Source organism: Oncorhynchus kisutch, linkage group LG18, assembly GCF_002021735.2.
Source record: "Oncorhynchus kisutch isolate 150728-3 linkage group LG18, Okis_V2, whole genome shotgun sequence".
Lineage (NCBI taxonomy): Eukaryota > Metazoa > Chordata > Actinopteri > Salmoniformes > Salmonidae > Oncorhynchus > Oncorhynchus kisutch.
In genome coordinates this window covers 57,801,160-57,824,416 of record NC_034191.2, presented here as the reverse complement: position 1 = coordinate 57,824,416, position 23,257 = coordinate 57,801,160, and the positions used below count along the sequence as shown (strand labels likewise).

General features: G+C 45.5%; 1 protein-coding gene and 1 pseudogene across 2 annotated transcripts in view; one reads left to right on the top strand and one right to left on the bottom strand.

Annotated features, from left to right (window-relative positions):
- The first annotated feature begins 1,027 nt into the window (after nucleotides 1–1,027).
- Nucleotides 1,028–2,519, top strand: LOC109909539 (cold-inducible RNA-binding protein B-like; annotated as a pseudogene). The gene has a single exon (XR_004204072.1). The product of XR_004204072.1 is annotated as a cold-inducible RNA-binding protein B-like (transcript).
- A 5,305-nt stretch (nucleotides 2,520–7,824) lies between these two features.
- mpp7a (MAGUK p55 scaffold protein 7a) overlaps nucleotides 7,825–23,257 on the bottom strand; it is a gene marked incomplete in the record, with an annotated part of 250,832 nt that continues 235,399 nt past the window's right edge. The window contains 4 exon segments of the mRNA XM_031796379.1: nucleotides 7,825–10,171; nucleotides 17,508–17,651; nucleotides 20,001–20,033; nucleotides 20,035–20,110. Coding sequence (XP_031652239.1) covers nucleotides 9,992–10,171; nucleotides 17,508–17,651; nucleotides 20,001–20,033; nucleotides 20,035–20,110 — 433 coding nt within the window.

The following is a 23,257-nucleotide window of genomic DNA, read 5'->3' as shown; positions in this document are numbered from 1 at the left end:
TAAAAAGAAAAGATTAAGATGTGCAAAAAAACACAGACACTGGACAGAGGAAGACTGGAACAAAGTGCTATGGACAGACTAACCTAAGTTTGAGGTGTTCGGATCACAAAGAAGAACAAAAGATGCTGGAGGAGTGCTTGACGCCATCTGTCAAACATGGCGGAGGCAATGTGATGGTCTGGGGGTGCTTTGGTGGTGGTAAAGTGGGAGATTTGTACAGGGTAAAAGGGATCTTGAAGAAGGAAGGCTATCACTCAATTTTGCAACGCCATGCCATACCCTGTGGACAGCGCTCAATTGGAGGCAATTTCCTCCTACAACAGGACAATGACCCAAAGCACAGCTCCAAACTATGCAATAACTATTTAGGGTAGAAGCAGTCAGCTGATATTCGGTCTATAATGGGGTGGCCAGCACAGTCACCGGATCTCAACCTTATTGAGCTGTTGTGGGAGCAATTTGAAGTGCCCATCAAGCCAATCCAACTTGTGGGAGGTGCTTCAGGAAGCACGGGGTGAAATCTCTTCAACATATTGACAACTAGAATGCCAAAAGGTCTGCAAGGCTGTAATTGCTGCAAATGGAGGAATCTTTGACGAAAGCAAAGTTTGAAGGAGACAATTATTATTTCAATTAAAAATCATTATTTATAACCTTGTCAACGTCTTGACAATATTTCCTATTCATTTTGCAACTCATTTCATGTATGCTTTCATGGAAAAACCGGTGAAGCATCCCTCCTTGGGACGGCACGGAAGAGCACTAGTAAGCCAGTGATTAAGCCCCCGTAATAAGGTCTGAGGCAGAGAATCCCAATGCAGAGGGGGCAGCCAGCAAGGGCGGTTCGTCGCTCCAGTGTCTTGCTGTTCACCTTCGCACCCCTGGGTCAGACTACACTCAATTGTCTTCAGTAAAGACTTAAAGGTCGAGACAGAGTCTGCGTCTCTCACGTGACCATTCCATAAAAATGGAGCTCTATAGGAAAAAGCCCTGCCTCCAGCTGTTTGCTAAGAAATTCTAGGGACGACCTTCCATTTATCTTGCGACGACGAGCCTCTTCAAGCACCAGCTCTTCGCACTCGGTCTGTCAAAGACACAGAATCATGTCCGACGAAGGAAAACTTTTCGTCGGAGGCCTGAGCTTCGACACCACAGAGGAGTCTCTGGCGGAAGCTTTCGCCAAGTATGGAAACATCGCAAAAGTTGATGTCATCAGGGACAAAGAAACGGGAAGGTCTCGTGGATTCGGCTTCGTAAAGTACGAAAATGCCGAGGATGCGAAGGAGGGAATGGAGGGAATTGGAGGGAATGAACGGCAAGTCTGTCAATGGCAGAACCATTCGTGTGGATGAAGCCGGCAAGGGTGGTGGTCGCTCAGGTGGCGGTGTATTCAGAGGTTCCAGAGGCGGTGGCGGATATGGTGGTGGAGGATATGGTGGCGGTGACAGGGGCTATGGTGAGAGGAGCTATGGTGGTGGTGGAGGAGACCGCAGCTATGGGGGTGGAGACCGGAGTTACGGGGGTGGCGGTGGATACAGGAGCGGCGGTGGCGGAGGGTACTCTTCTGGTGGTGGAGGATACAGAGACAATAGGGGCCAGGGAGGCTACGGGGACCGCTCTGGGGGTTCCTATAGAGACAGCTACGACAGTTAAGCTGCACATGAGTAAAAATCCACCCCTGATTCAAGATCATCCCTTGGCTAGCTGTATTTAAAAAGCTCCTCAAGAAATGTGTCCACATGTTGACCTGATTTTTGTAGTCCTATTCTGTGTTTAAGTAGCTCGAGCGTCTTTAAATTTAGCCATGAGTTTTGGCCATTAATTTACAAACCATGTTTAAAAAGTTAATGATCTCTAAAAGATGCATCTCAATTTGCTCTTATGGCATTTAGTTCAATTGATAAAGCATAATGTCTGAGTTGTTGGTGCTGTAAAAACCAAAACGTTGCTTCACATGGCTGTTTGTATATAAACGCCCACTGTTCTTTACATTCTACTCCCTGTCCCTATCAGCACTGACATCTCCATTTAAATCCTTGATATTAGTATTGTGGATATCAACGAGGCTTGTTTACCTTCCTGTTTTCCTTTGTTTTAAACGACAATGTCCGACCTACCTCCTGCCAAGTTTTAAACTGAGCGAGAAATAAAATGATTCCTTTGACAACCTTTATCTATACAATTGAGGTTCTTAAAATAGTTGAGGGTCCTGTATGTTCAGTTTCCAAAAAGAGTGAATTCCTATCAGACTGGTAAAACTGTTCATGAAGTTGCAAATTGCAGCATGCTACAGTCTGCTCACGGTATTTTGTTATTTTGCTCTGCTCAATGCCTGCATTTTAAATGTGCTTGTTATAATGGACTGAACACAAAGATCAACATCAATGTTACTGCGATTCTTGCCCAATAGTATTCCACCTGGGAACGATTTTGTACTTTCTGTTCTTTGTATCATCAACATTGAAGATTATTTTGTCAATTTTGGCTTCATGGAGCCTATTAAAAGGATTTGTTGAAAAAAAATAAAAAAATCTAGGGACAATGAGGCCTGTGTGTTGTGACTGTAGTGTATGTGCAGGGTTGGGGAGTAACGGATTACATGTAATCCTTTACGCCTAAGGGATTACAAAAAAAACAGTAACTGTAATCAGTTACGTTACCAGCAAAAATATTGTAATCAGATTCCAAATATTTGAGAAAAACTAGATTACTTCGAGGATGACTTCTAAATTCCGAAAGGATGTTTGCGGAACATTTTTTGACACTTCTCTGTTTCCTGTATGACATTCAAATCAGCATTGAAAAAAGTTATTGATATCTACATAATGCACTGATGTGAATCACACTGCTGCTCTCTCACCCGATGTCACAGGAAGGCCCAAAAAAAATCAAGGACAACAACCACCTGAGCGCCACTACCTGTTCACCCCGCTACCACCCAGAAGGCGAGGTCAGTACAGGTGCATCAGAGCTGAGACAGAGAGACTGAAAAACAGCTTCTATCTCAAGGCCATCAGTTTGTTAAACAGCCACCACTAACACAGAGAGGCGGCTGCCTACCCTACAGACTTGAGATCATTGGCCACTTGAATAAATGGAACACTAGTCACTTTAATAATGCCACTTGAAGAATGTTCACATATCTCATCTGTATGTACTGTATCCTTCACTATCTATTCTTTACTATCTATTGCATCTTAGCCGCTCTGTCGCTGCTCATCCATATATTTTATACTTATATATTCTCATCCCATGAGTGTATTAGGTTTTGTTGTGGAATTGTTAGATATTACCTGTTAGATATTAGGTTTTCCTTTACTAGAATGTGTGTATTAGATGTTGTTGTGGAATTGTTAGATATTACCTGTTAGATATTAGGTTTTCCTTTACTAGAATGTGTGTATTAGATGTTGTTGTGGAATTGTTAGATATTACCTGTTAGATATTAGGTTTTCCTTTACTAGATCAAATCAAATCAAATTTGATTTGTCACATACACATGGTTAGCAGATGTTAATGTGAGTGTAGCGAAATGCTTGTGCTTCTAGTTCCGACAATGCAGTAATAACCAACAAGTAATCTAGCTAACAATTCCAAAACTACTACCTTATAGACACAAGTGTAAGGGGATAAAGAATATGTACATAAAGATATATGAATGAGTAATGGTACAGAGTGGCATAGGCAAGATACAGTAGATGGTATTGAGTACAATATATACATATGAGATGAGTATGTAAACAAAGTGGCATAGTTAAAGTGGCTAGTGATACATGTATTACATAAAGATGCAGTAGATGATATAGAGTACAGTATATACGTATACATATGAGATGACTAATGTAGGTTATGTAAACATTATATTAGGTAGCATTGTTTAAAATGGCTAGAGATATATTTTACATCATTTCCCATCAATTCCCATTATTAAAGTGGCTGGAGTTGAGTCAGTCAGATTGTGTGTATTAGATGTTGTTGTGGAATTGTTAGATATTACCTGTTAGATATTAGGTTTTCCTTTACTAGAATGTGTGTATTAGATGTTGTTGTGGAATTGTTAGATATTACCGGTTAGATACTGCTGCACTGTTGGATCTAGAAGCACAAGCATTCCGCTGTTGTGGAATTGTTAGATATTACCTGTTAGATATTAGGTTTTCCTTTACTAGAATGTGTGTATTAGATGTTGTTGTGGAATTGTTAGATATTACCGGTTAGATACTGCTGCACTGTTGGATCTAGAAGCACAAGCATTCCGCTACACTCGCAATAACATCTGCTAACCATGTGTATGTGACCAACAAAATGCGATTTGACTAAGCTATTTGCACCTTACAGATTGTGGTTGTTGTGGATGGCTGTTCACAAATCTAAAATGTGTATTTGAAGCCAATAATGTTTGAATTCAAGAAGTTTAAGCTGCCTATCAATCACTGTTTTTGAAACCAGTGGCCAGTGAGTGAAAAATAATGCTCCTGCAACAGCTGCATAGTGCAGATCCAAGCCTATGGAATATAGGTGTGGCTTTTAGTGCTCAATCTAATTCATGCTGATAAAAATAAATAAATCCATAGGCCTAATGGACATATGCTCAAACTCACACTTTTAATAGACCTAAAGGGTCAATCTGTAGCTGCTCCATACCAGTCCAACGTTTGGACAGACCTACTCATTCAAGGGTTTTTATTTATTTGTACTATTTTCCACATGGTAGAAGAGAAAATATGAAGAAAAAGCCTGGAATCAGAAGGTGTGTCCAAACTTTGGACTGGTACTGTATTTCAAAGTGTGTCTAAAATATACATTGAAAACACTAATGTTAAAAACACTGTGTGTGTATCAAAATGACTCATTTGCAGGGCATCACCTGTGAAATCTCACGTGAAAATTTGAATCCACAAAAGTTAGGTAACCACGTGAAAATCCACATGTGAAACTTCATGTGAAGTATCATCACATGTGAAGTACTACATTTGATATTTTAGTAATTTAGCAGACGCTCTTATCTAGAGAGACTTAAAAAAAAAAAAAAAAGTCAGACTCCAGCCAACCTAGTCATAGACGGTTCCCTCTGCTACCACACGGCGAGCGGTACCGGAGCGCCAAGTCGAGGCCCAAGAGGCTTCTAAACAGCTTCTACCCCCAAGCCATAGGACTACTTAACATCTAATCAAATGGCTTCCCAGACTATTTGCATTGACCCCCCCCCCCCCCCCCCCCTCTTTTACACTGCTGCTACTCTCTGTTATTATCTGTGCATGGTCACTTTAATAACTCTATCTACATGTATATATTACCTCAATTACCTCGACTAACCGGTGCACCCGCACATTGACTCACATTGACTCTGTCACCTGTACACAGCCTTGCTATTGTTATTTTACTGCTGCTGTTTAATTATTTGTTCCTTTTATTTTTTATTTTTCTTTAGATATTTTTCTTAAAACTGCATTGATGGTTAAGGGCTTGTAAGTAAGCATTTCATTGTAAGGTCTACACCTGTTGAATTCGGCACATGTGACAAATACACTTTGATTTGACTTACAATTAGTGCATGCATCTTAAAATAGCTAGGCGAGAAGACAACATATCAGAATCTTATCAAGTACATTTTCCGCCAACAAAGTATTTATCAGCAAAGTCAGTGCAGGTGGGAAAAGGGCTTCAGATGTTTTCGAAAGATGGGCAGGTTCTCCGCTGTCCTGACTTTAGGGGGAAGCTTGCTCCACCATTGGGGTGCCAGGACAGAGACGAGCTTTGACTGGGCTGAGTGGGAGCTGCCCTCCTGTAGGGGTGGGAGAGCCAAGAGACCAGAGGTGGCGGAGCAGAGTGCTCGGGTTGGGATGTAGAGTTTGAGCAAAGCCTGAAGGTAAGGAGGGGCAGCTCCCCTTGCTTCTCTGTAGGCAAGCACCAGGGTCTTCAAGATGAGCTTTGACTGGAAGCCATTGGAGTGTGTAGAGGAGTGGGGTGACAAGGGAGAACTTAGGAAGGTTGAACAACAGGCTGGCTGAGGCATTCTGGATAAGTTGCAAAGGTTTGATGGCACAAGCGGAAAGCCCAGCCAACATAGTTGCAGGAGTCTAGATGGGAGTAGGACCTGCGCCACATCCTGTGTGAGGAAAGGTTGCACTCTACCTGCAGGAGTGAGTCAATACTTTGATGTTTGAAGAGAATGACAGGGTGCTGTCCAGGGTCACGCCGGGGTTCTTTGCACTCTGGGAGAGGGACACTGTTGAGTTGTCAATCATGATGGAGAGGTCTTGGAGTGGTCAGGCCTTCCCCGGGAGTAAGAGCAGCTCTGTTTTGTCTGTTTTTGGCTTGAGGTGGTGGGCCGACATCCAAGCTGAGATCTCTGGCAGGTATGCACAGGTGTTTCGCCACTTGGGTGTCAGAAGGGGGGAAGGAGAAGAGTAGTTGAGCGCCATCCACATAGCAATGATAGGAGAGACCATGTGAGGATATGACAGAGGCAAGAGTCTTGGTGTAAAGAGAAAAGGGCCTAGAGCCGAGCCCTGGGGGACACCAGAAGTGAGAGCATGTGGTGCAGACAACTCTTCTCCACTCCACCTGGTAGGATCAGCCTGCCAGGTAAGATGCAATCCAGGAGTGTGCAGAGCCTAAGACACCCAGCCCTGAGGGGGTGGAGAGGAAGATCTGATGGTTCACGGGGTCGAAGGCAGCAGATAGATCTAGGAGGATGGACAGTCATCTTTGGCAGAGCATCATGAATCACACATCATGAAATATATTGAGACACATACAGAAAGTGCCTACAAGAAGCAAAATATAACTAAATGGATTGAAAATGTAATGTATTTCAATATGATTGAAATAGGCATATAGCCTACTGTTTATATTTTAATGCAGTCATCTTTTTAAATATTTTTTATATGTCGCTTTGTTTGTATCAATTGCAAGGACATTGGCAACTTTGTATTTGCAGCCAACTTTGTTCTGAAGATATCAGTGGTCACAGAGAGACAGATAAACCATGTGATTCTATGTTTGGCTGAGATCTTGGGTCTATAAAGTGACGCGGGGGGGTATCTTCCGCTGCACTTAGCCGTTACACGAGTGGTCTGAGGCAGGCGTTAGATTAGTGTTTTCAAGTGCAACAGTTCTGGGGAAACAGTTCAGAGATTTAACGAATGTTCTAACGATAAACTTAGCCATAAGATGCTTTTGGGGCCCTGTTCTGTAGGCAAGCAGTAGGTCACTAAGACACGGAGCATGAGGGTGAAGGTTGAGCCGGCTGGGAGGAAAGGGGACAGTCAAAGGATGCGGAAACGGAAGAGAGTAGTGTCGAAGAGGCAAAGACATGATACAGGAGGGAGAAGGATCTAGCAAACAAAGTAGTGATCAGCGACATGGAGGGGGGTTGTAGTGAGATTAGTAGGCAAACAGCCTCTAGTGAAGTGTGAGAAAAACACATGGCTTCACGTGATTTTACATGTGGAAACTTCATGTGAGATATCACCACATGTGGAATCATGCGATTTTCCGTAAGGGGTTACATCCCAAATGACACCTTATTCCCGAAATAGTGCACCACTATAATCAAAAGTAGTGCACTATTAAGGGAATAGGGTGCCTTTTGGGACACATTCTCAGTTCTATTTACACAAGTGTGCACTCCGTGTAGGTGTTTTTCGTCTTTATCGGAGCGAGTGAAAGTTGCGCTAAATGGCTCAGAAACGAATTCTAGACATACAAGATTGTGACAACCCCAAGCGTCCCAGGTCACTGTCGTGATCCTATGAGAGGAAAATTAACTCATGGCTACAATCATCATTCACTTGCCATATTACAAACTCTAGTTTTCCATACTGGTTATGAGCATCTTAGAGAAATACACATTTGGTTTAATATTTTTATATAAAATGTACAAATAAAAAGAAAAAAGTGAAATCACACAATTTGCCTCACAGTAATTGAATGTACAGTCAGAAGGACAATATCTGCACAGACAGAACTCTGATACGGCTGGCTGGAGGGTAAATATGAACCTAACATCATTTAAACATGAAATATAAGAATGAGGAAACTAGAGGGTTAAACCTGTAGTGTAGATAAATATGGTATTGTAGTGGCTTAGATAATAGATACACCATCTCCTGATAATCAGAAAAATACAGAACAGGTGTATACTAAGAACATTTGAAATGAACAAAAACACTGGGATAAAGGAAGCGAGGGATAGAGGGAAACCTGCTGTAAAAGAGAAGAGACACCAGACAGACAGAGAGATCGCTCGGGTGCATCGTCATGACTCATGATGACCTTAGCTCAACACAGAGCTAACGAACTAACGCCACATGATTGGTGATGTGAGAGTGTGAAATCACGGATAGAGACAGAGAGAGAACATAGGGGCACTGAGGTCACTGCACCCAGCAATTTCGCAACCCTAGATATGGTATACACAAATATTCTCTCATCAAACAATCGAAGACAGGCTCTAGTCTAGACACATAACCCTGGGATACAGCCAGCATACTGTATAGGAGGAACATGGTAGAGGGATAGACAGGAGGGTTAGAGGGAGAGGGGTGGAGGAATCCTAGCGAATCCTAAATAACTAGCGCCTCTAACCATTCTCTACATAACCTGAACCTTGCTAAGTTAAAATCAGCTACTTTGTGTTTCTGTCTGTTGTAAATCTACTAGCGCCATGGACCCCTCTATTAGGTTCCTTGTTTTAGGCCTGTTTTATGAGGGTAAAATAACGCTAACTCCACCCTAATTATACTAGATTGAGAACATTTGACTTACAACGTCTGCTGGGTGAAATAGCAAACTGTTATGCTGCCTGGGCAGAATCATGAGTAGAGCAGGGTGGAGGGCTTTACATTTTAAAAAAGCCCCTAAAATAAAATGAGAAAACACCTAGGCTGTGTCCCAAATGGCACCCTATTTCCTTTTAACCAGGGCTCATTGGGCTCTGGTCAACAGTAGTGCACAGTACACAGAATAGCTTGCCATTTAAAATACACGCGGTGTAAGTAGGACCTTGGGAATCTGAGGTGCGACGACATAACACTGACTGAAAAAACATCCAACGTCAAAGTAACATCAGAAATCACCTCAGGTTGTAGCTTACAGTGTCATGATGCTTCCTTACAGATGATGCTATAGATATGTTATATATAAAAAAGGTATGTAAAACTGCAGAAAAATATTCAAATATATTAATTTATCTTAAATAAAATGACACCTGTTGTTGGTGTTTTTTGAGTGTCCTGACCCTGCCATGTTTTTGCTTTGATACCTTGGTGTAGCAGACTATGGAAGCGTTAGAAATCACAAGGGAAACGTTCATCTGAGTTTGAGGCGGTGTCTGAAATGGCACCCTATCCCCTACGGGCCCTGGTCAAAACAAGTGCACTACATAGGGAATAGGGTACAGTTTCGGACCCAAGCTGAGTTTAAGACTTGAAGGCAAAAAAACATTTTCATCTGTTCCCCCATTCTGCATTAATATACAAACCACCCACCATCCACAGAACAATACAAATCCCTTAGGTTTCTATGAACTAATGTTAAAAACACACTAAGGAAGGAGTCCGAAGTTACAGTACGTTCTGGCACAGCACTGATGGGCAGTCACACCGATCTGATGAGAAGACAGTGCAGCGGTCTAGAACCAGATCAGACCAACCCCACCCTCAGATGTCCAGCGTGTTGCATGTTGACTGAGCTAGACAGGGCCCAGAGGAAGACCCAGACTGAGACACAGGTTTCGTCCCAAATGGCACTCTACTCCCTATTTGGAAAGTACTTTCACAAAGCAGTGCACTATATAGGGAATAGGGTGCCATTTGTGACACACATCAAGTCAGCCCACTCTGCTGTCCAGCTGTGTTACGATCCATCCTAAACCCGACAGCACCCACCACCTACGCAGTGGACACAGAACCAACTTCATTAAAAAGCCCTCCCCTTTTTATATCCTTCTTTCTCCAAACAGTATTTCACTCTTTCTCTGTGGCTCTCAGGAGTGAGTCCAGCTGATGGGGACCCAGTGCGTGTCAGTCTCCACCTTCTTCAGAGCCACCTTCAGCTCGGTGAATGCCGCCGTCAGGTCGTCGTTGACAATGATCTTCTCAAACAGGTGGCCGTGCTGGCTTTCCATCTGCTGGGCGGTGCTCACCATCTCCAGGAAGTCCTCTTCCTGTTGGACAAGAATAGAATGGAATAAAATATACACTCAGCGGACATTTTCACTTAGGGGTGTACTCACTTTTGTTGCCAGCGGTTTAGACATTAATGGCTGTGTGTTGAGTTATTTTGAGGGGACAGCAAATTTACACTGTTATACAAACTGTACACTCACTACTTTACATTGTAGCAAAGTGTCATTTCTTCAGTGTTGTCACATGAAAAGATATACTCAAATATTTACAAAAATTTGAGGGGTGTACTCACTTTTCTGATATTCTGTATATACATAAAGCAGGCACACAGGCATCGAGGCATTCAGTTACTGTTTAATTGAACGTTAGAATGGGCAAAACGAGTGACCTACAGAAAACGACTGTGTGGTATGATCGTTGGTGCCAGGCACGTCGGTTCCAGTATCTAAGAGACGGCTGGCCTCCTTGGCTTTTCACGCATGACAGTGACTAGAGTTTACTGAGAACGGCGAGACAAACAAAAAAACATCCAGTCAGCGTCAGTCCTGTGGGTGAAAACAGCTTGTTGATGACAGAGGTCGAAGGAGAATGGCAAGAATCATACAAGCTAACAGGCAGGCCACAAACAGACAAATAACAGCGCAGTACAACAGTGGTCTGTAGAACGGCATCTCGGAAACACACAACTCATCGGTCCTTGTCACGGATGGGCTAAATCCCTTACAAACAAGAAGTGGCTCCAGTGGGCACATGATCACCAACACTGGACAATTGAGGAGTGGAAAAACATTGCCTGGTCCGACGAATACCGGTTCCTGTTGCGTCATGCTGATGGCAGAGTCAGGATTTGGCGTAAGCAGCGTGAGTCCATGGACCCATCCTGCCTGGTGTCAACGGTACAGGCTGGTGGCGGTGGTGTAATGGTGTGGGGAATGTTTTCCTGGCACACGTTAGGTCCCTTGATACCAACATGTCCATGTCCCAAAGAATTCAGGCTGTTCTGTAGGCAAAGTGGGGTCCGACCCGGTACTAGATGGGTGTACCTAAAATGGTATATCTATTTTCTGCTTATCTTCGGGACAAGCTTTTGTCGATGGCCTATGAAGACTAAAGGGCATGAGTAAGTGAGAATCTCAGGGAAGACAGAGACATACACATAAACAAACATAACAGCCATTAACACAGATAAACAGACTGACCCAAACAGCCCAGTGTAAGTGAAGGACACACACACTTTACAAAACCGTAACACACACACAGAGTCCAAAACCTCAAGGAATTTTCATTATTTCCTCATTAACCGATCTGATTCAGAAGAGAAATAAAATATTCCTTAAAACGGAAAAATACTAAACATATCTATAACTGACAAAGCAAGTAGAAGGTCCATAATTGATACATGCCATTTTGGTTTTATGGAGACAGGCCAAAGACTGCTTGTGGACAAGGCATTAAAAATGGGAGGGCCTCAGAAATGGAAATGGCTTGGGAACATGAACCTAGTAGCTATACAACTCCTGGTCTCACCGCTAGCTTGGTCCCAGATCTGCTTGTGCTGTTTTGCAACTCCTATGGTCACTGTCATGAATGGAGTTGGCAAGACAGCACACATAGATCTGGGACCAGGCTAGCTACCTCCTCACAGTTTCCCCTCTCTGATGGCATGGTATTATACTGCACGGTGATATGTTTATATGGCCTGGTCCAGTCCAGCCTCAAACCCAGGGAACATGGCAGGGTTAGAGCGGCTAGCTACATTTAGCTAGCTCCTTTTACTAGAGGAATACTGAGCTTCAGATCTCCACTGACTCTGCCAAACACACAAATATAAATACATATATACAGACACATTCATAGGCAGGAATACAGACACACATACTGATGGAAATGCGCACACACACACAAATTCACACACAAACTCATTAAAATCTACAATTTTAGAATGTCTCCTTTTTGTCAGCCTAACAGCTCCGAGCCAGGAGTTACTCGCGGCTCGCGGTTTTCCACCTCATAGTTGATTAGTCGTGCAGCTAAAATTAAACGGTCGCCATGACAGGACAATAACTCGTTTTCAAGCCAGTCTCCGCAAACATACCACTCTGCCTCCGACACAGCCCTCGTACAGCTTTCTCTTCCACTGTGTTCACTGTCTACTGTACAAACATACCACTCTGCCTCCGACACAGCCCTCGTACAGCTTTCTCTTCCACTGTGTTCACTGTCTATTGTACAAACATACCACTGTGTTCACTGTCTACCGTACAAACATACCACTCTGCCTCCGACACAGCCCTCGTACAGCTTTCTCTTCCACTGTGTTCACTGTCTACTGTACAAACATAACACTCTGCCTCCGACACAGCCCTCGTACAGCTTTCTCTTCCACTGTGTTCACTGTCTACTGTACAAACATACCACTCTGCCTCCGACACAGCCCTCGTACAGCTTTCTCTTCCACTGTGTTCACTGTCTACTGTACAAACATACCACTCTGCCTCCGACACAGCCCTCGTACAGCTTTCTCTTCCACTGTGTTCACTGTCTACTGTACAAGGCAGTAATAAATCCACCCACATTATCTCACGGCCTATTGTCTTTTGAGAGAAGACATGATGGCTTTATCCTCCTCCGTCTGGGAGGAAGGGAAGAGGTTGAGGAGGGAGCAGGAGGTTTGTTGGTCAGGGCTCTGAGGAAGTTGAAGTGGCTCGGTCCGTCCGTACACCATATATTCCCTCCGGTGATCCAAGGCTGTTGACCCTTGGTAACCTTCCTCTGTGGTCAGCCCTTGGAAAGGATGGAGGTTGGACGTGGACACAGTGACCCAGGGTGCTCCTAAATGGCACCCGATACCCATAGGGCTCTGGTCAAAAGTAGTGCACTATGCAGGGAATAGGGTGCCATTTGGGACACACTACCAGCTATTGCTGCCAGCAGCTCTCCAACCCTTTGGACATTAGACCAGGAACTGGCAACAGGACGGTGGGGTGGACATGGACAGAAGAAGCCCTAGAGACGCTGTGTATGCCGTTTCCATGTCAACCAGGCAGTCAGTGTCCATGACATGGCAAGTCTCCCTCTCTATGACCATAGAAGGCCATTATGGGGAAAGAGATAAAGAGAAAGACCTGACAGAGACCGAGAGAGAAAGTGAGAGAGAGATACAGAGACCGAGAGAGAGAGATAGAGACCGAGAGAAAGATAGAGGCCAAGAGAGAGAGATACAGAAGCCGAGAGATACAGAGGCCGAGAGAGAGAGGGATACAGAGGCCGAGTGATACAGAGGCCGAGAGAGAGAGATACAGAGGCAGAGGGAGAGAGATACAGAGGCAGAGGGAGAAAGATACAGAGGCAGAGGGAGAAAGATACAGAGGCCGAGAGAGAGAGATACAGAGGCCGAGAGAGAGAGATACAGAGGCCGAGAGAGAGAGAGAAACAGAGGCAGAGAGAGAGAGATACAGAGACCAAGAGATACAGAGGCCGATAGAAAGAGAGAGAGCGATAGAGGCCGAGAGATACAGAGGCCGAGAGAGAGAGAAACAGAAACCGAGAGAGAGAGCGAGAAACAGAAACCGAGAGAGAGATACAGAGGCAGAGATAGAGCTACAGAGGCCGAGAGAGAGAAACAGAGGCCGAGAGAGAGAGATACAGATTCCGAGAGAGAGAGAGATACAGAGGCAGAGAGAGAAAGATACAGAGGCAGAGAGAGAAAGATACAGAGGCCGAGAGAGAGAAACAGAGGCAGAGAGAGAGAGATACAGAGGCAGAGAGAGAAACAGAGGCAGAGAGAGAAAGATACAGAGGCAGAGAGAGAGATACAGAGGCCGAGAGAGAGAGATAGAGGCCGAGAGAGTGAGCGAGAAACAGAGGCAGAGAGAGAGAAATACAGAGGCAGAGAGAGAGAAATACAGAGGCAGAGAGAGAGAAATACAGAGGCCGAGAGAGAGAAATACAGAGGCCGAGAGAGAGAAATACAGAGGCAGAGAGAGAGAAATACAGAGGCAGAGAGAGAAACAAAGGCAGAGAGAGAGAAACAAAGGCAGAGAGAGAGAAATACAGAGGCAGAGAGAGAGAAATACAGAGGCAGAGAGAGAGAAATACAGAGGCAGACAGAGAGAGAAACAATGGCAGAGAGAGAGAAACAAAGGCAGAGAAAGAAATACAGAGGCAGAGAGAGAGAAATACAGAGGCAGAGAGAGAGAAATACAGAGGCAGAGAGAGAGAGAAACAAAGGCAGAGAGAGAGAAATACAGAGGCAGAGAGAGAGAAATACAGAGGCAGACAGAGAGAGAAACAATGGCAGAGAGAGAGAAACAAAGGCAGAGAAAGAAATACAGAGGCAGAGAGAGAGAAATACAGAGGCAGAGAGAGAGAAATACAGAGGCAGAGAGAGAAACAAAGGCAGAGAGAGAGAAATACAGAGGCAGAGAGAGAGAAATACAGAGGCAGAGAGAGAGAAATACAGAGGCAGAGAGAGAGAGAAACAAAGGCAGAGAGAGAGAGACTTAAATTGAAATTGAGGAAGAGAAACAGAGACCAAGCGAGAGAGAGAGATACGGAGACCGAGAGAGAGAGCGATAGAGACCTTAAATTGAATTGAAATTGAGAAGGAGACCAAGAGAAACAGAGACCAAGAGAGAGAAACAGAGAAACAGAGAGAGATCTCTATGGTACTGAGCCAGGATAAGGTCTCCTCTGTCCTGATGTCTCTTGGCCATCCCCTCGGAGGTCAGGCCCTCAACGGAAAATCTGCTTTTATTCATACCCATAAAATGCACCTGCCCTCTGTATTAAAATGATATAAAATATCAGAACAGATCTGGTTCGGCAAGAGGTCCCTGATTTACTCTCTCTCAAAGAAGACAGAATGTCATTGCTTGGCTAGAGGGAAAGGTAAGACATCAGTAAGTAGCCCTATCCCATGATCCCTTTACTTATTATACTGCTCTTACTAGGAATATGAATATGGACATATTCATTATCGTATTACAGTATCATAACTGATTTTGGGCTCATATTTCACGTCAGCCCTATTTGAAAACAGATATGAATGCATTCAGGTAAAGTAAAGCATAGACGGCTCTGTTAAAACAATGAAACGTCTGTTCTCCAGTAGTCTGGATGGGACAATGACCAGACCTGCTGCCTCTAACATTCGTCTCGACTGAAAGAAATATAGCAGACGGAGAATATTATCCAGCAGTGACATTTCCACCAAACAAAGTCTTTCTTTCTTTAATAGCTGGCACCTGATGGTTTAAAACGCTGTCTGTCAATCTCCCTGAAAAGGTTACAGAAAGGGCTTTGGTAACAGGAAATATTTCAACCAGGTAACAAAATAAAACGCTGGGGCTGGATGTGTTACCTGAGCTCTGAACTCTGGATCTAATAAAGGTATTATAGGCCAGGGCAATCAATGTCAAAGTCTGCCCTGTTTTTGGCAACTACTGCTCACTGTTAACATGAGTTATACTGAGAGCAGAGGGTTACTTTCACCCAAAGGTCAAACAAAGGTCGATAGCATGACCTCTGACCTCTCTCTGTTTGACCTCTCACCCCTCAGGATGGCCGTCATCATGCATGATGGAACTGTTTACCTATGTCCTCTAGCCCAAGAGTTTGGCGAGAAGAAATCCCTGTCTTACTGAGATGAAACAAAAACATCAGCGACCTCAGAGATGTGTAGTCTGTACACGACTAGGGGACAAAGTGATGCTTCTGACTTTAATACATTATGTCTGTGTATCAGTGAGGTGACTGGTGAATTTATGTCATCATCTAATGCTTTAAGGATGATTTTAAGAAGAGATGCTGTCCCTCTGACATGTTGTGTTTAAAACAGTGACGGTACTCTAACTTAGACGGCTCAACGAAGGATGTTCTGAGTTAAGAGCGGCTGTGTCTAACCCTGTCCTTTTCCAGAGCCGCGTTGGGCTGTGTGTTAGGTTAGGTCATGGTGAAAACACAGAGGTATGTGTGGAGTAACACCTCAAAGTGGGGCTGAGGCGGCGCTCTAAATTGCTCCCTATTCTCTGAATAGTGCACTACTTTTGACCAGGGCCCACAGTGCACTATATAGGGAATATGGAGCCATTTGGGGTAGGCCCTGATGCTCTGAGCTGAAAAGAGCAGACACACTGAGGGAGAGATGGAGAGAGAGAACAGACGAAAGGCAGAGAGCGGCCCAGAGCCCTGCGGGGCCGCGAAGGCCGAGGCAGACATCCCACTGAGCCGCCAGCCGATCTGATCTGCACCTGCCGGTCTACACCTCCTTCTCCTCTCCCCTCCCCCAGCTCGGTTGACACGACCTTCAGCGCTGGCGCGTGGAAAGCCTCCACGCCTCCAACATGACAGCCAATCTCTCTCCCCCCTCACGCTTTCTTTCTCCCCCTCTCCCTCTTTCTCCCCCCCACCCTCTCTCTCGCGTCATCATATCACTCCATCCCGGCCCGGCATGTGGCTGTGACCTGGGTTCTGGCCCGTAGTGTGGCCCAGCGGAGAGAGAGAGACACGCGAGCGCCGGACCTGATGACCCGGCGGGCTGGGAAAGCCATCAGCTGCCACACGTCTACGCCGCCACCACGGCAACGCACCACGGCTAATTGGTTTCATGTGGGGCCCGGCTGTGAGCTGCGACTTGCTGCGGAGGAAAGGTGTGTAACACACACAACCACACACACAACCACACACACACACACAACCACACACACACACACACAACCACACACACACACACAACCACACACACACACACAACCACACACACACACACACACACAACCACACACACACACACACACAACCACACACACACAACCACACACACACTCACACACACACACTCACACACACAACCACACACACACAACCACACACACACTCACACACAACCACACACACAACCACACACACACACACACACAACCACACACAACCACACACAACCACACACACACACACACACACAACCACACACAAACTCACACAACCACACACACACACACACACAACCACTCGCACACGCACGCACGGAAGCACACATACACCCTAGCCTGCAACAGAAAGCTGTAGGTAGTAAATATGACCTCACCACCACAACTAGCTCCCCCAGAGCCCCAGATAAAGTTTGTGTTAGATGGGTTTCTGATAACCCTACAGCTTGGTCATGTGGTACACAAAAACTGCTCGTGACCTTTGATCCTACCTTATAACGTGTCATTACACGCCTGCACACAGTGACACACACAAAGATCACATCACTTTTCACTGGAGATGTCTGAGTGGGAAGTGTGCAATTAGCCAATCATTATCCATTTGGTGGATTTTCTTCTCTTGACAATACGAAAACATTTCATTGTTTTTGCTGACGTGACTTACGGAGAATGATTTGGCAGATCCCTTGTCGTCCTTGCCTGGGATGATCTTTGCGTTCCGTCTGCTCTCCCGCAGGCGCTCGACGGGCGGCGGCTTCACGAACACCACATAAGGTTTAAACTCTGCTGTCCTCAGGTGCTTTATCGTCTGCAACACACAGAGGAGAGAGAAAACACAGTTAGCAGAGGAGAGTGTCTGGTTCATCTATCTGGAGATATCGCAGAGTGGAATTAGACCCAGATCTCCATCTGTCACAGTGCAGAGGCGATGACACATTACACAGCTGGGTTGACACGTAGCACACAGTGTGTGTGTGTCTGTGTGTACTGAACCGCAGCCGAGCAGTGTTAACCGGTGCCGGTCCACCTCCCTCTGGGCCCGATACCACGGCCTCTCGCTGTGTTCTGCTGAGCGGGTTCGAAACCCTGGGCCGGTACGAAGGCCGAGTCCAACACGACACCCTATTCCCTATTAGGTGCACTAGATAGGGAATAGGGTGCCACTTGGGACCCAGATGAAGACAGGAGCAGAAGACAAGGGGGAAGTGGCGCTAGACTACCATTAATCTTCATCACAGAGAGGGAAGAGAGGAGGAGAGCTTTCATCCGGTCAGCACGGGACCAGTCAACTTCCCTCGCTCTGCAACACCACCAGGCTGACATGAAACTCATGTGATTGACTACTGAGCGGGGTAGAGAGCTACAAGGGAGCACAAAGGCATAGACACGTGCGAGCACGCACATATAAACATATGTACACAGACAGCATGGGCTAACGAGGCACTTGATCAGGGAGAGATGGTTCAAAAACATGCCAGTAATCTATATAATAGTGTATTTTGGACTCTATATGATTACTTACTCAGAGAAAACAAACAGAGGATGCCTATGGGGCCCAGGCAAGAGTGTGTTTGTGCGAGGCAGAATTGAGGCAGGGTGGGTGCTAGGCCTGGCCTGGGGTAAAAGGATTGTAACTGTGGGGTTTGTGGGCTTTCAGCGACATACAGGCCACTTATGAAAGGCAGATCATCACCACCACCCAGACACATAAGCCAAAGAGGAAATCTTCAAATAAGGAACATTAACAGTAATTGCTGCTAAAAATGGCCCTTTAAACCAGGTTTGGTTGGTAACCCTGTAAGCAGCCATGGCCTGCAGAAAGCCACCGCTGCCTCTGAAGTCTCCTGAAGGATGAGATTCCTCCAGGAGATAGGCAGAGAGAGAGGTGGAAATATAAACGCAACATTGGCCCCAAATTTCATGAGCTGAAATAAAAGATCCCAGACATTTTCCAGACACACAAAATGCTTAATTTCTCTGCACAAATCTGTTAACATCCCTGTTAGTGAGCATTTCTCCTTTGCCAAGATTATCCATCCACCTGACAGGTGTGGCATATCAAGAAGCTGATTAAACAGCATGATCATTACACAGGTGCACCTTGTGCTGGGGACAATTAAAGGCTACTCTAAAATGTGCAGTTTTTTCACACAACGCCACAGATGTCTCACATTTTGATGGCATGTGCAATTGGCAAGCTGACTGCAGGAATGTCCACCAGAGCTGTTGCCAGAAAACTTAATGTTCATTTCTTTACCATAAGCTGCTTCCAAAGTTACTTTAGAGAATGTGGCAGTACATCCAACCAGCCTCACAACTGCAGACCACGTGCATGGCGTTGTGTTGGCGAGTGGTTTGCTGATGTCAACAATATGAACAGAGTGCCCCATGGTGGTGGTGGGGTTATGGTGTGGGCAGGCATAAGCTACAGACAACGAACAATTGCATTTTATTGATGGCAATTTGAATGCACAGAGATACCGTGACGAGATCCTGAGGCACATTGTCGTGTCATTCATCTGCCGCCATCACCACGTTTCAACATGATAATGCACAGCCACATGTCGCAAGGATCTGTGCACAATTCCATGATGACCAACATGTCCCAGTTCTTCCATGGCCTGCATACTCACCAGACATGTCACCCATTGAGCATGTTTGGGATGCTCTGGATCAACGTGTTTGACAGCATGTTCCAGTTCCCACCCACTTCAAACAGCCATTGAAGAGGAGTGGGACAACACTCCACAGGCCACAGCCTGATCAACTCTGTGAAGGAGATGTGTCGTGCTGCATGAGGCATATGGTGGTCACACCAGATACTGACTGGTTTTCTGATCACCGCCCCTACTTCTAAATTATATTCTGTGACCAACAGATGCATATCTGTATTCCCAGTCATGTGAAATCAATAGATTAGGGCCTAAAGAATGTATTTCAATTGAATCATTTCCTTATATAAACGTTAACTCAGTAAAATCTTTGAAATTATTGCATGTTGCTTTTTATATTTTTGGATGGAGGGATGAAGGGAGAGATGGAAGGACATTGGGAGGGAAAAGGAGTGGTGGAATGAAGGGTACAGGAAACGAATGAAGAGATGGCGGGTAGAGGTAAAGGGAAGATTGTGACTGGGTCAGGGACTTGTGTAACTCACATGAGGCTGAACGTCCAGTAGACACACCTTGTTTCTTGGACAGGACCGAACGCACAGAGTCCAGACTGGTGCCATAGTAGTTCCCTTTATACTCACCATGCTCTATGAACCTACAGAGAGAGAGAGAGAGAAAGAAAGAAAAGAAAGAGAGCAAGAGAGAGAGAGAGAGACAGAGAGCGACAGAGAGAGAGAGAGAGAGTTAGAGAGAGAGAGAGGGGGAGCGAGAGAGAGAGAGGGGGAGCGAGAGAGAGAGAGGGAGAGAGAGAAGGGGGGAGAGAGGAGCGAGAGAGGGAGGGGGGGAGAGAGGAGCGAGAGAGGAAGACAGAGACAGAGAGAGAGAGAGAGAGAGAGAGAGAGAGAGAGAGAAGAGAGAGAGAGAGAGGAGCAAGAGAGAGAGAGAGAAGCAAGAGAGAGAAGCAAGAGAGAAAGAAGCAAGAGAGAGTAGCAAGAGAAGAAGAACAGCAGCAATGAGAGAGAGACAAAAGAGGAGAGAGAGACAGGAGAGAGAAGGAGCGAGAGAAGAGGAGAGAGCGAGGAGGAGAGAGAGAGAGAGGAGCAAGGAGGAGAGAGAGAGAGGATGACGAGAGAGAGAGAAAGAAGCGAAAAGAGAGAGAGAGAGCAGAAGCAGAAAAGAGAGAGAGAGAGAGAGAGAGAGAGAGAGAAGCGAGAGAGAGAGAGAGAGAGAGAGAGAGAGAGAGAGAAGCGAGAGAAGGAGCAAGAGAAGAGAGAGAGAGAGAGAGAAGACAGAGAGAGAGAGAAGCAAGAGAGAGAGAGAAGCAAGAGAGAGAGAAGCAAGAGACAGAGAGACAGAGAGAGAGAGAGGAGCAAGAGAGAGAGAGACAGAAGAGACAGAGAGAGAGAGAGAGAGCAAGAGAGAGAGAGAGAAGCAAGAGAGAGAAGCAAGAGAGAGAGCAAGAGAGAAAGAAGCAGAGAGAGAGTAGCAGAGAGAGAGAGAAGCAAGAGAGAGAGAAGCAAGAGGAGAGAGAGACAGAGAGAGAGGAGCGAGAGGAGAGAAGAGAGAGAGAGAGAGGAGAGAGAGGAGCAAGAGAGAGAGAGAGAGAGAGAGTGAGAGAAGCAAAGAGAGAGAGAGAGAAGCAAGACAGAGAGAGAGAGAGAGAGAGAGAGAGAGAGAGAAGCTGAGAGAGAGGAGCAAGAGAGAGAGAGAGAGAGAGAGAGAGAGAGAGAAAGAGAAGCGAGAGAGAGGAGCAAGAGAGAGAGAGAGAGAAAGGAGCAAGAGAGAGAAGCAAGAGAGAGAGAAGCAAGAGAGAGAGAAGCAAGAGAGAGAGAAGCAAGAGAGAGAGAGAAGCAAGAGAGAGAGAAGCAAGAGAGAGAGAGAGACAGAGAGACAGAGAGACAGAGAGAGAGAGAGAGAGAGGAGCGAGAGAGAGAGAGAGAGAGAGAGAGAGAGAGAGAGAGAGAGAGAGAGAGAAGCGAGAGAGAGAGAAAGGAGCAAGAGAGAGAAGCAAGAGAGAGAGAAGCAAGAGAGAGAGAGAGGAGCAAGAGAGAGAAGCAAGAGAGAGAGACAGAGAGAGAGAGAGAGGAGCAAGAGAGAGGAGCAAGAGAGAGAGAGTGAGAAGCAAGAGAGAGAGAGAGAAGCAAGAGAGAGAGAGAGAAGCAAGAGAGAGAGAGAAGCAAGAGAGAGAGAGAGAAGCAAGAGAGAGAGAGAGAGAGAGATGTGTAAAAAAGCACAAGAGTAGGTCAGTGAGTAAACGTTTCACTCACATCATTTAGAAGTACAGGCTGGGATGAACATTAATTTTAACGTCAAATAAAACCAACGTATTACTCACCTAGCCTGAGGACTGACTGTGTTACCATCTTATTCTAAGGCACTCCTTTCTTATTTAGATATACTACACACACACACACACACACACACACACACACACACACACACACACACACACACACACACACACACACACACACAGACACAGACACAGACACAGACACACTCCTAACTGAGATTGTGTTCAGAATAAGATCATTCTAAAAGACTACAGTACCTCAGGGACTAGGGATTACTCTTCCAACCACTGATGAATCCTCAGATAGCATTCTTCAGTACAACACAAATCCAGACAGTCTGGCACAATAACCCTTTATATAATCTTCTATGCTACACTTTAAATCAGTAACACCTGTTTGTTTAAAGTGTAGAAGGAGAATGCCAGGAGCGTGTCTAGTGTGTGTGTGTGTGTGTGTGTGCGTGTCTTACTAAGTTTACATTTCTAAATAATAAGACAGTGTGTGTGTGTTGGTAGACTCGGTGTGTATTCCAAAAGGCACCCCAGACCCTATATAGTGCACTACTTTTGACCAGGGTCCACATGGGCATAGGGCAGTGCACTACGGAGGGAGCAGGGTACCATTTTGGACAAGCCATCAGACTGGTCCTGATGATCGCTGGGCTGAATGTCTGTACTTGCAGTCCTAAAATCCATGTAAAACTCATTTTATAGTAATTGCCTCATGTAAGAACATTTTATTCCGTTTCAGAAAAGGAGCCGGTAGTCTAACAAGCTCTTCCATTTGGTTATGGGAAATTCATTTCATCTCATGTTTAAAAGGCCTGCCATAGCCATACACTGAAACAAGCTATGTTGTTTGTTGTCACAAGTGCTGTTATGTAGATAAGAGCAGTGTAGAATGCCAAGACCGGTTCAGCTAAACTGGGAATGTATGGATGCCATCCATTTTTTGCAGGGAACAGGGATTTTCTTGGGAAATCTACACACACTCTCGCACACTGCTAGTTACTGCCCGTGGCCCATTTCTCATGGAGCTTTTCCCTACTGGCACAGAGAGAGATAGCTTCTCTGTGTGTGTGTGTGTGTGTGTGTGTTTGTACAGTGTTATGAGTGCATGCATCAAGGCGCAACGCAAAAAAACAAGGCTCTCACTCTTCTCCTCTCTCCAGTGCCTTGTAATTTGTGTTTGTGTGTGTGGATTGTCCAGAGCGTCGAGGCCACATCACAGTCCCAACATTCACCCCTAACTCTAAACTCCCCGACACACATCCTATGCCGTGCTCCATGACCAACCACAGCTGAAGCAGCCCTACCCTGGTCCCAGCCTCGCTCTGCATGCTCTGACACTCTATACACACTCAGCAGCCCAGCCATCCTGTTGTGTGTGTGTGTGCGCGCGCATGTTGTGTGTTTTTAGAGAGCGAGACAGCGGGAAAGGCATCCATCACGAAGGATGTTCATTTTTGTTTCAATTTGTCCGCCCCGCATAATGTGAGAGCGGCTCCC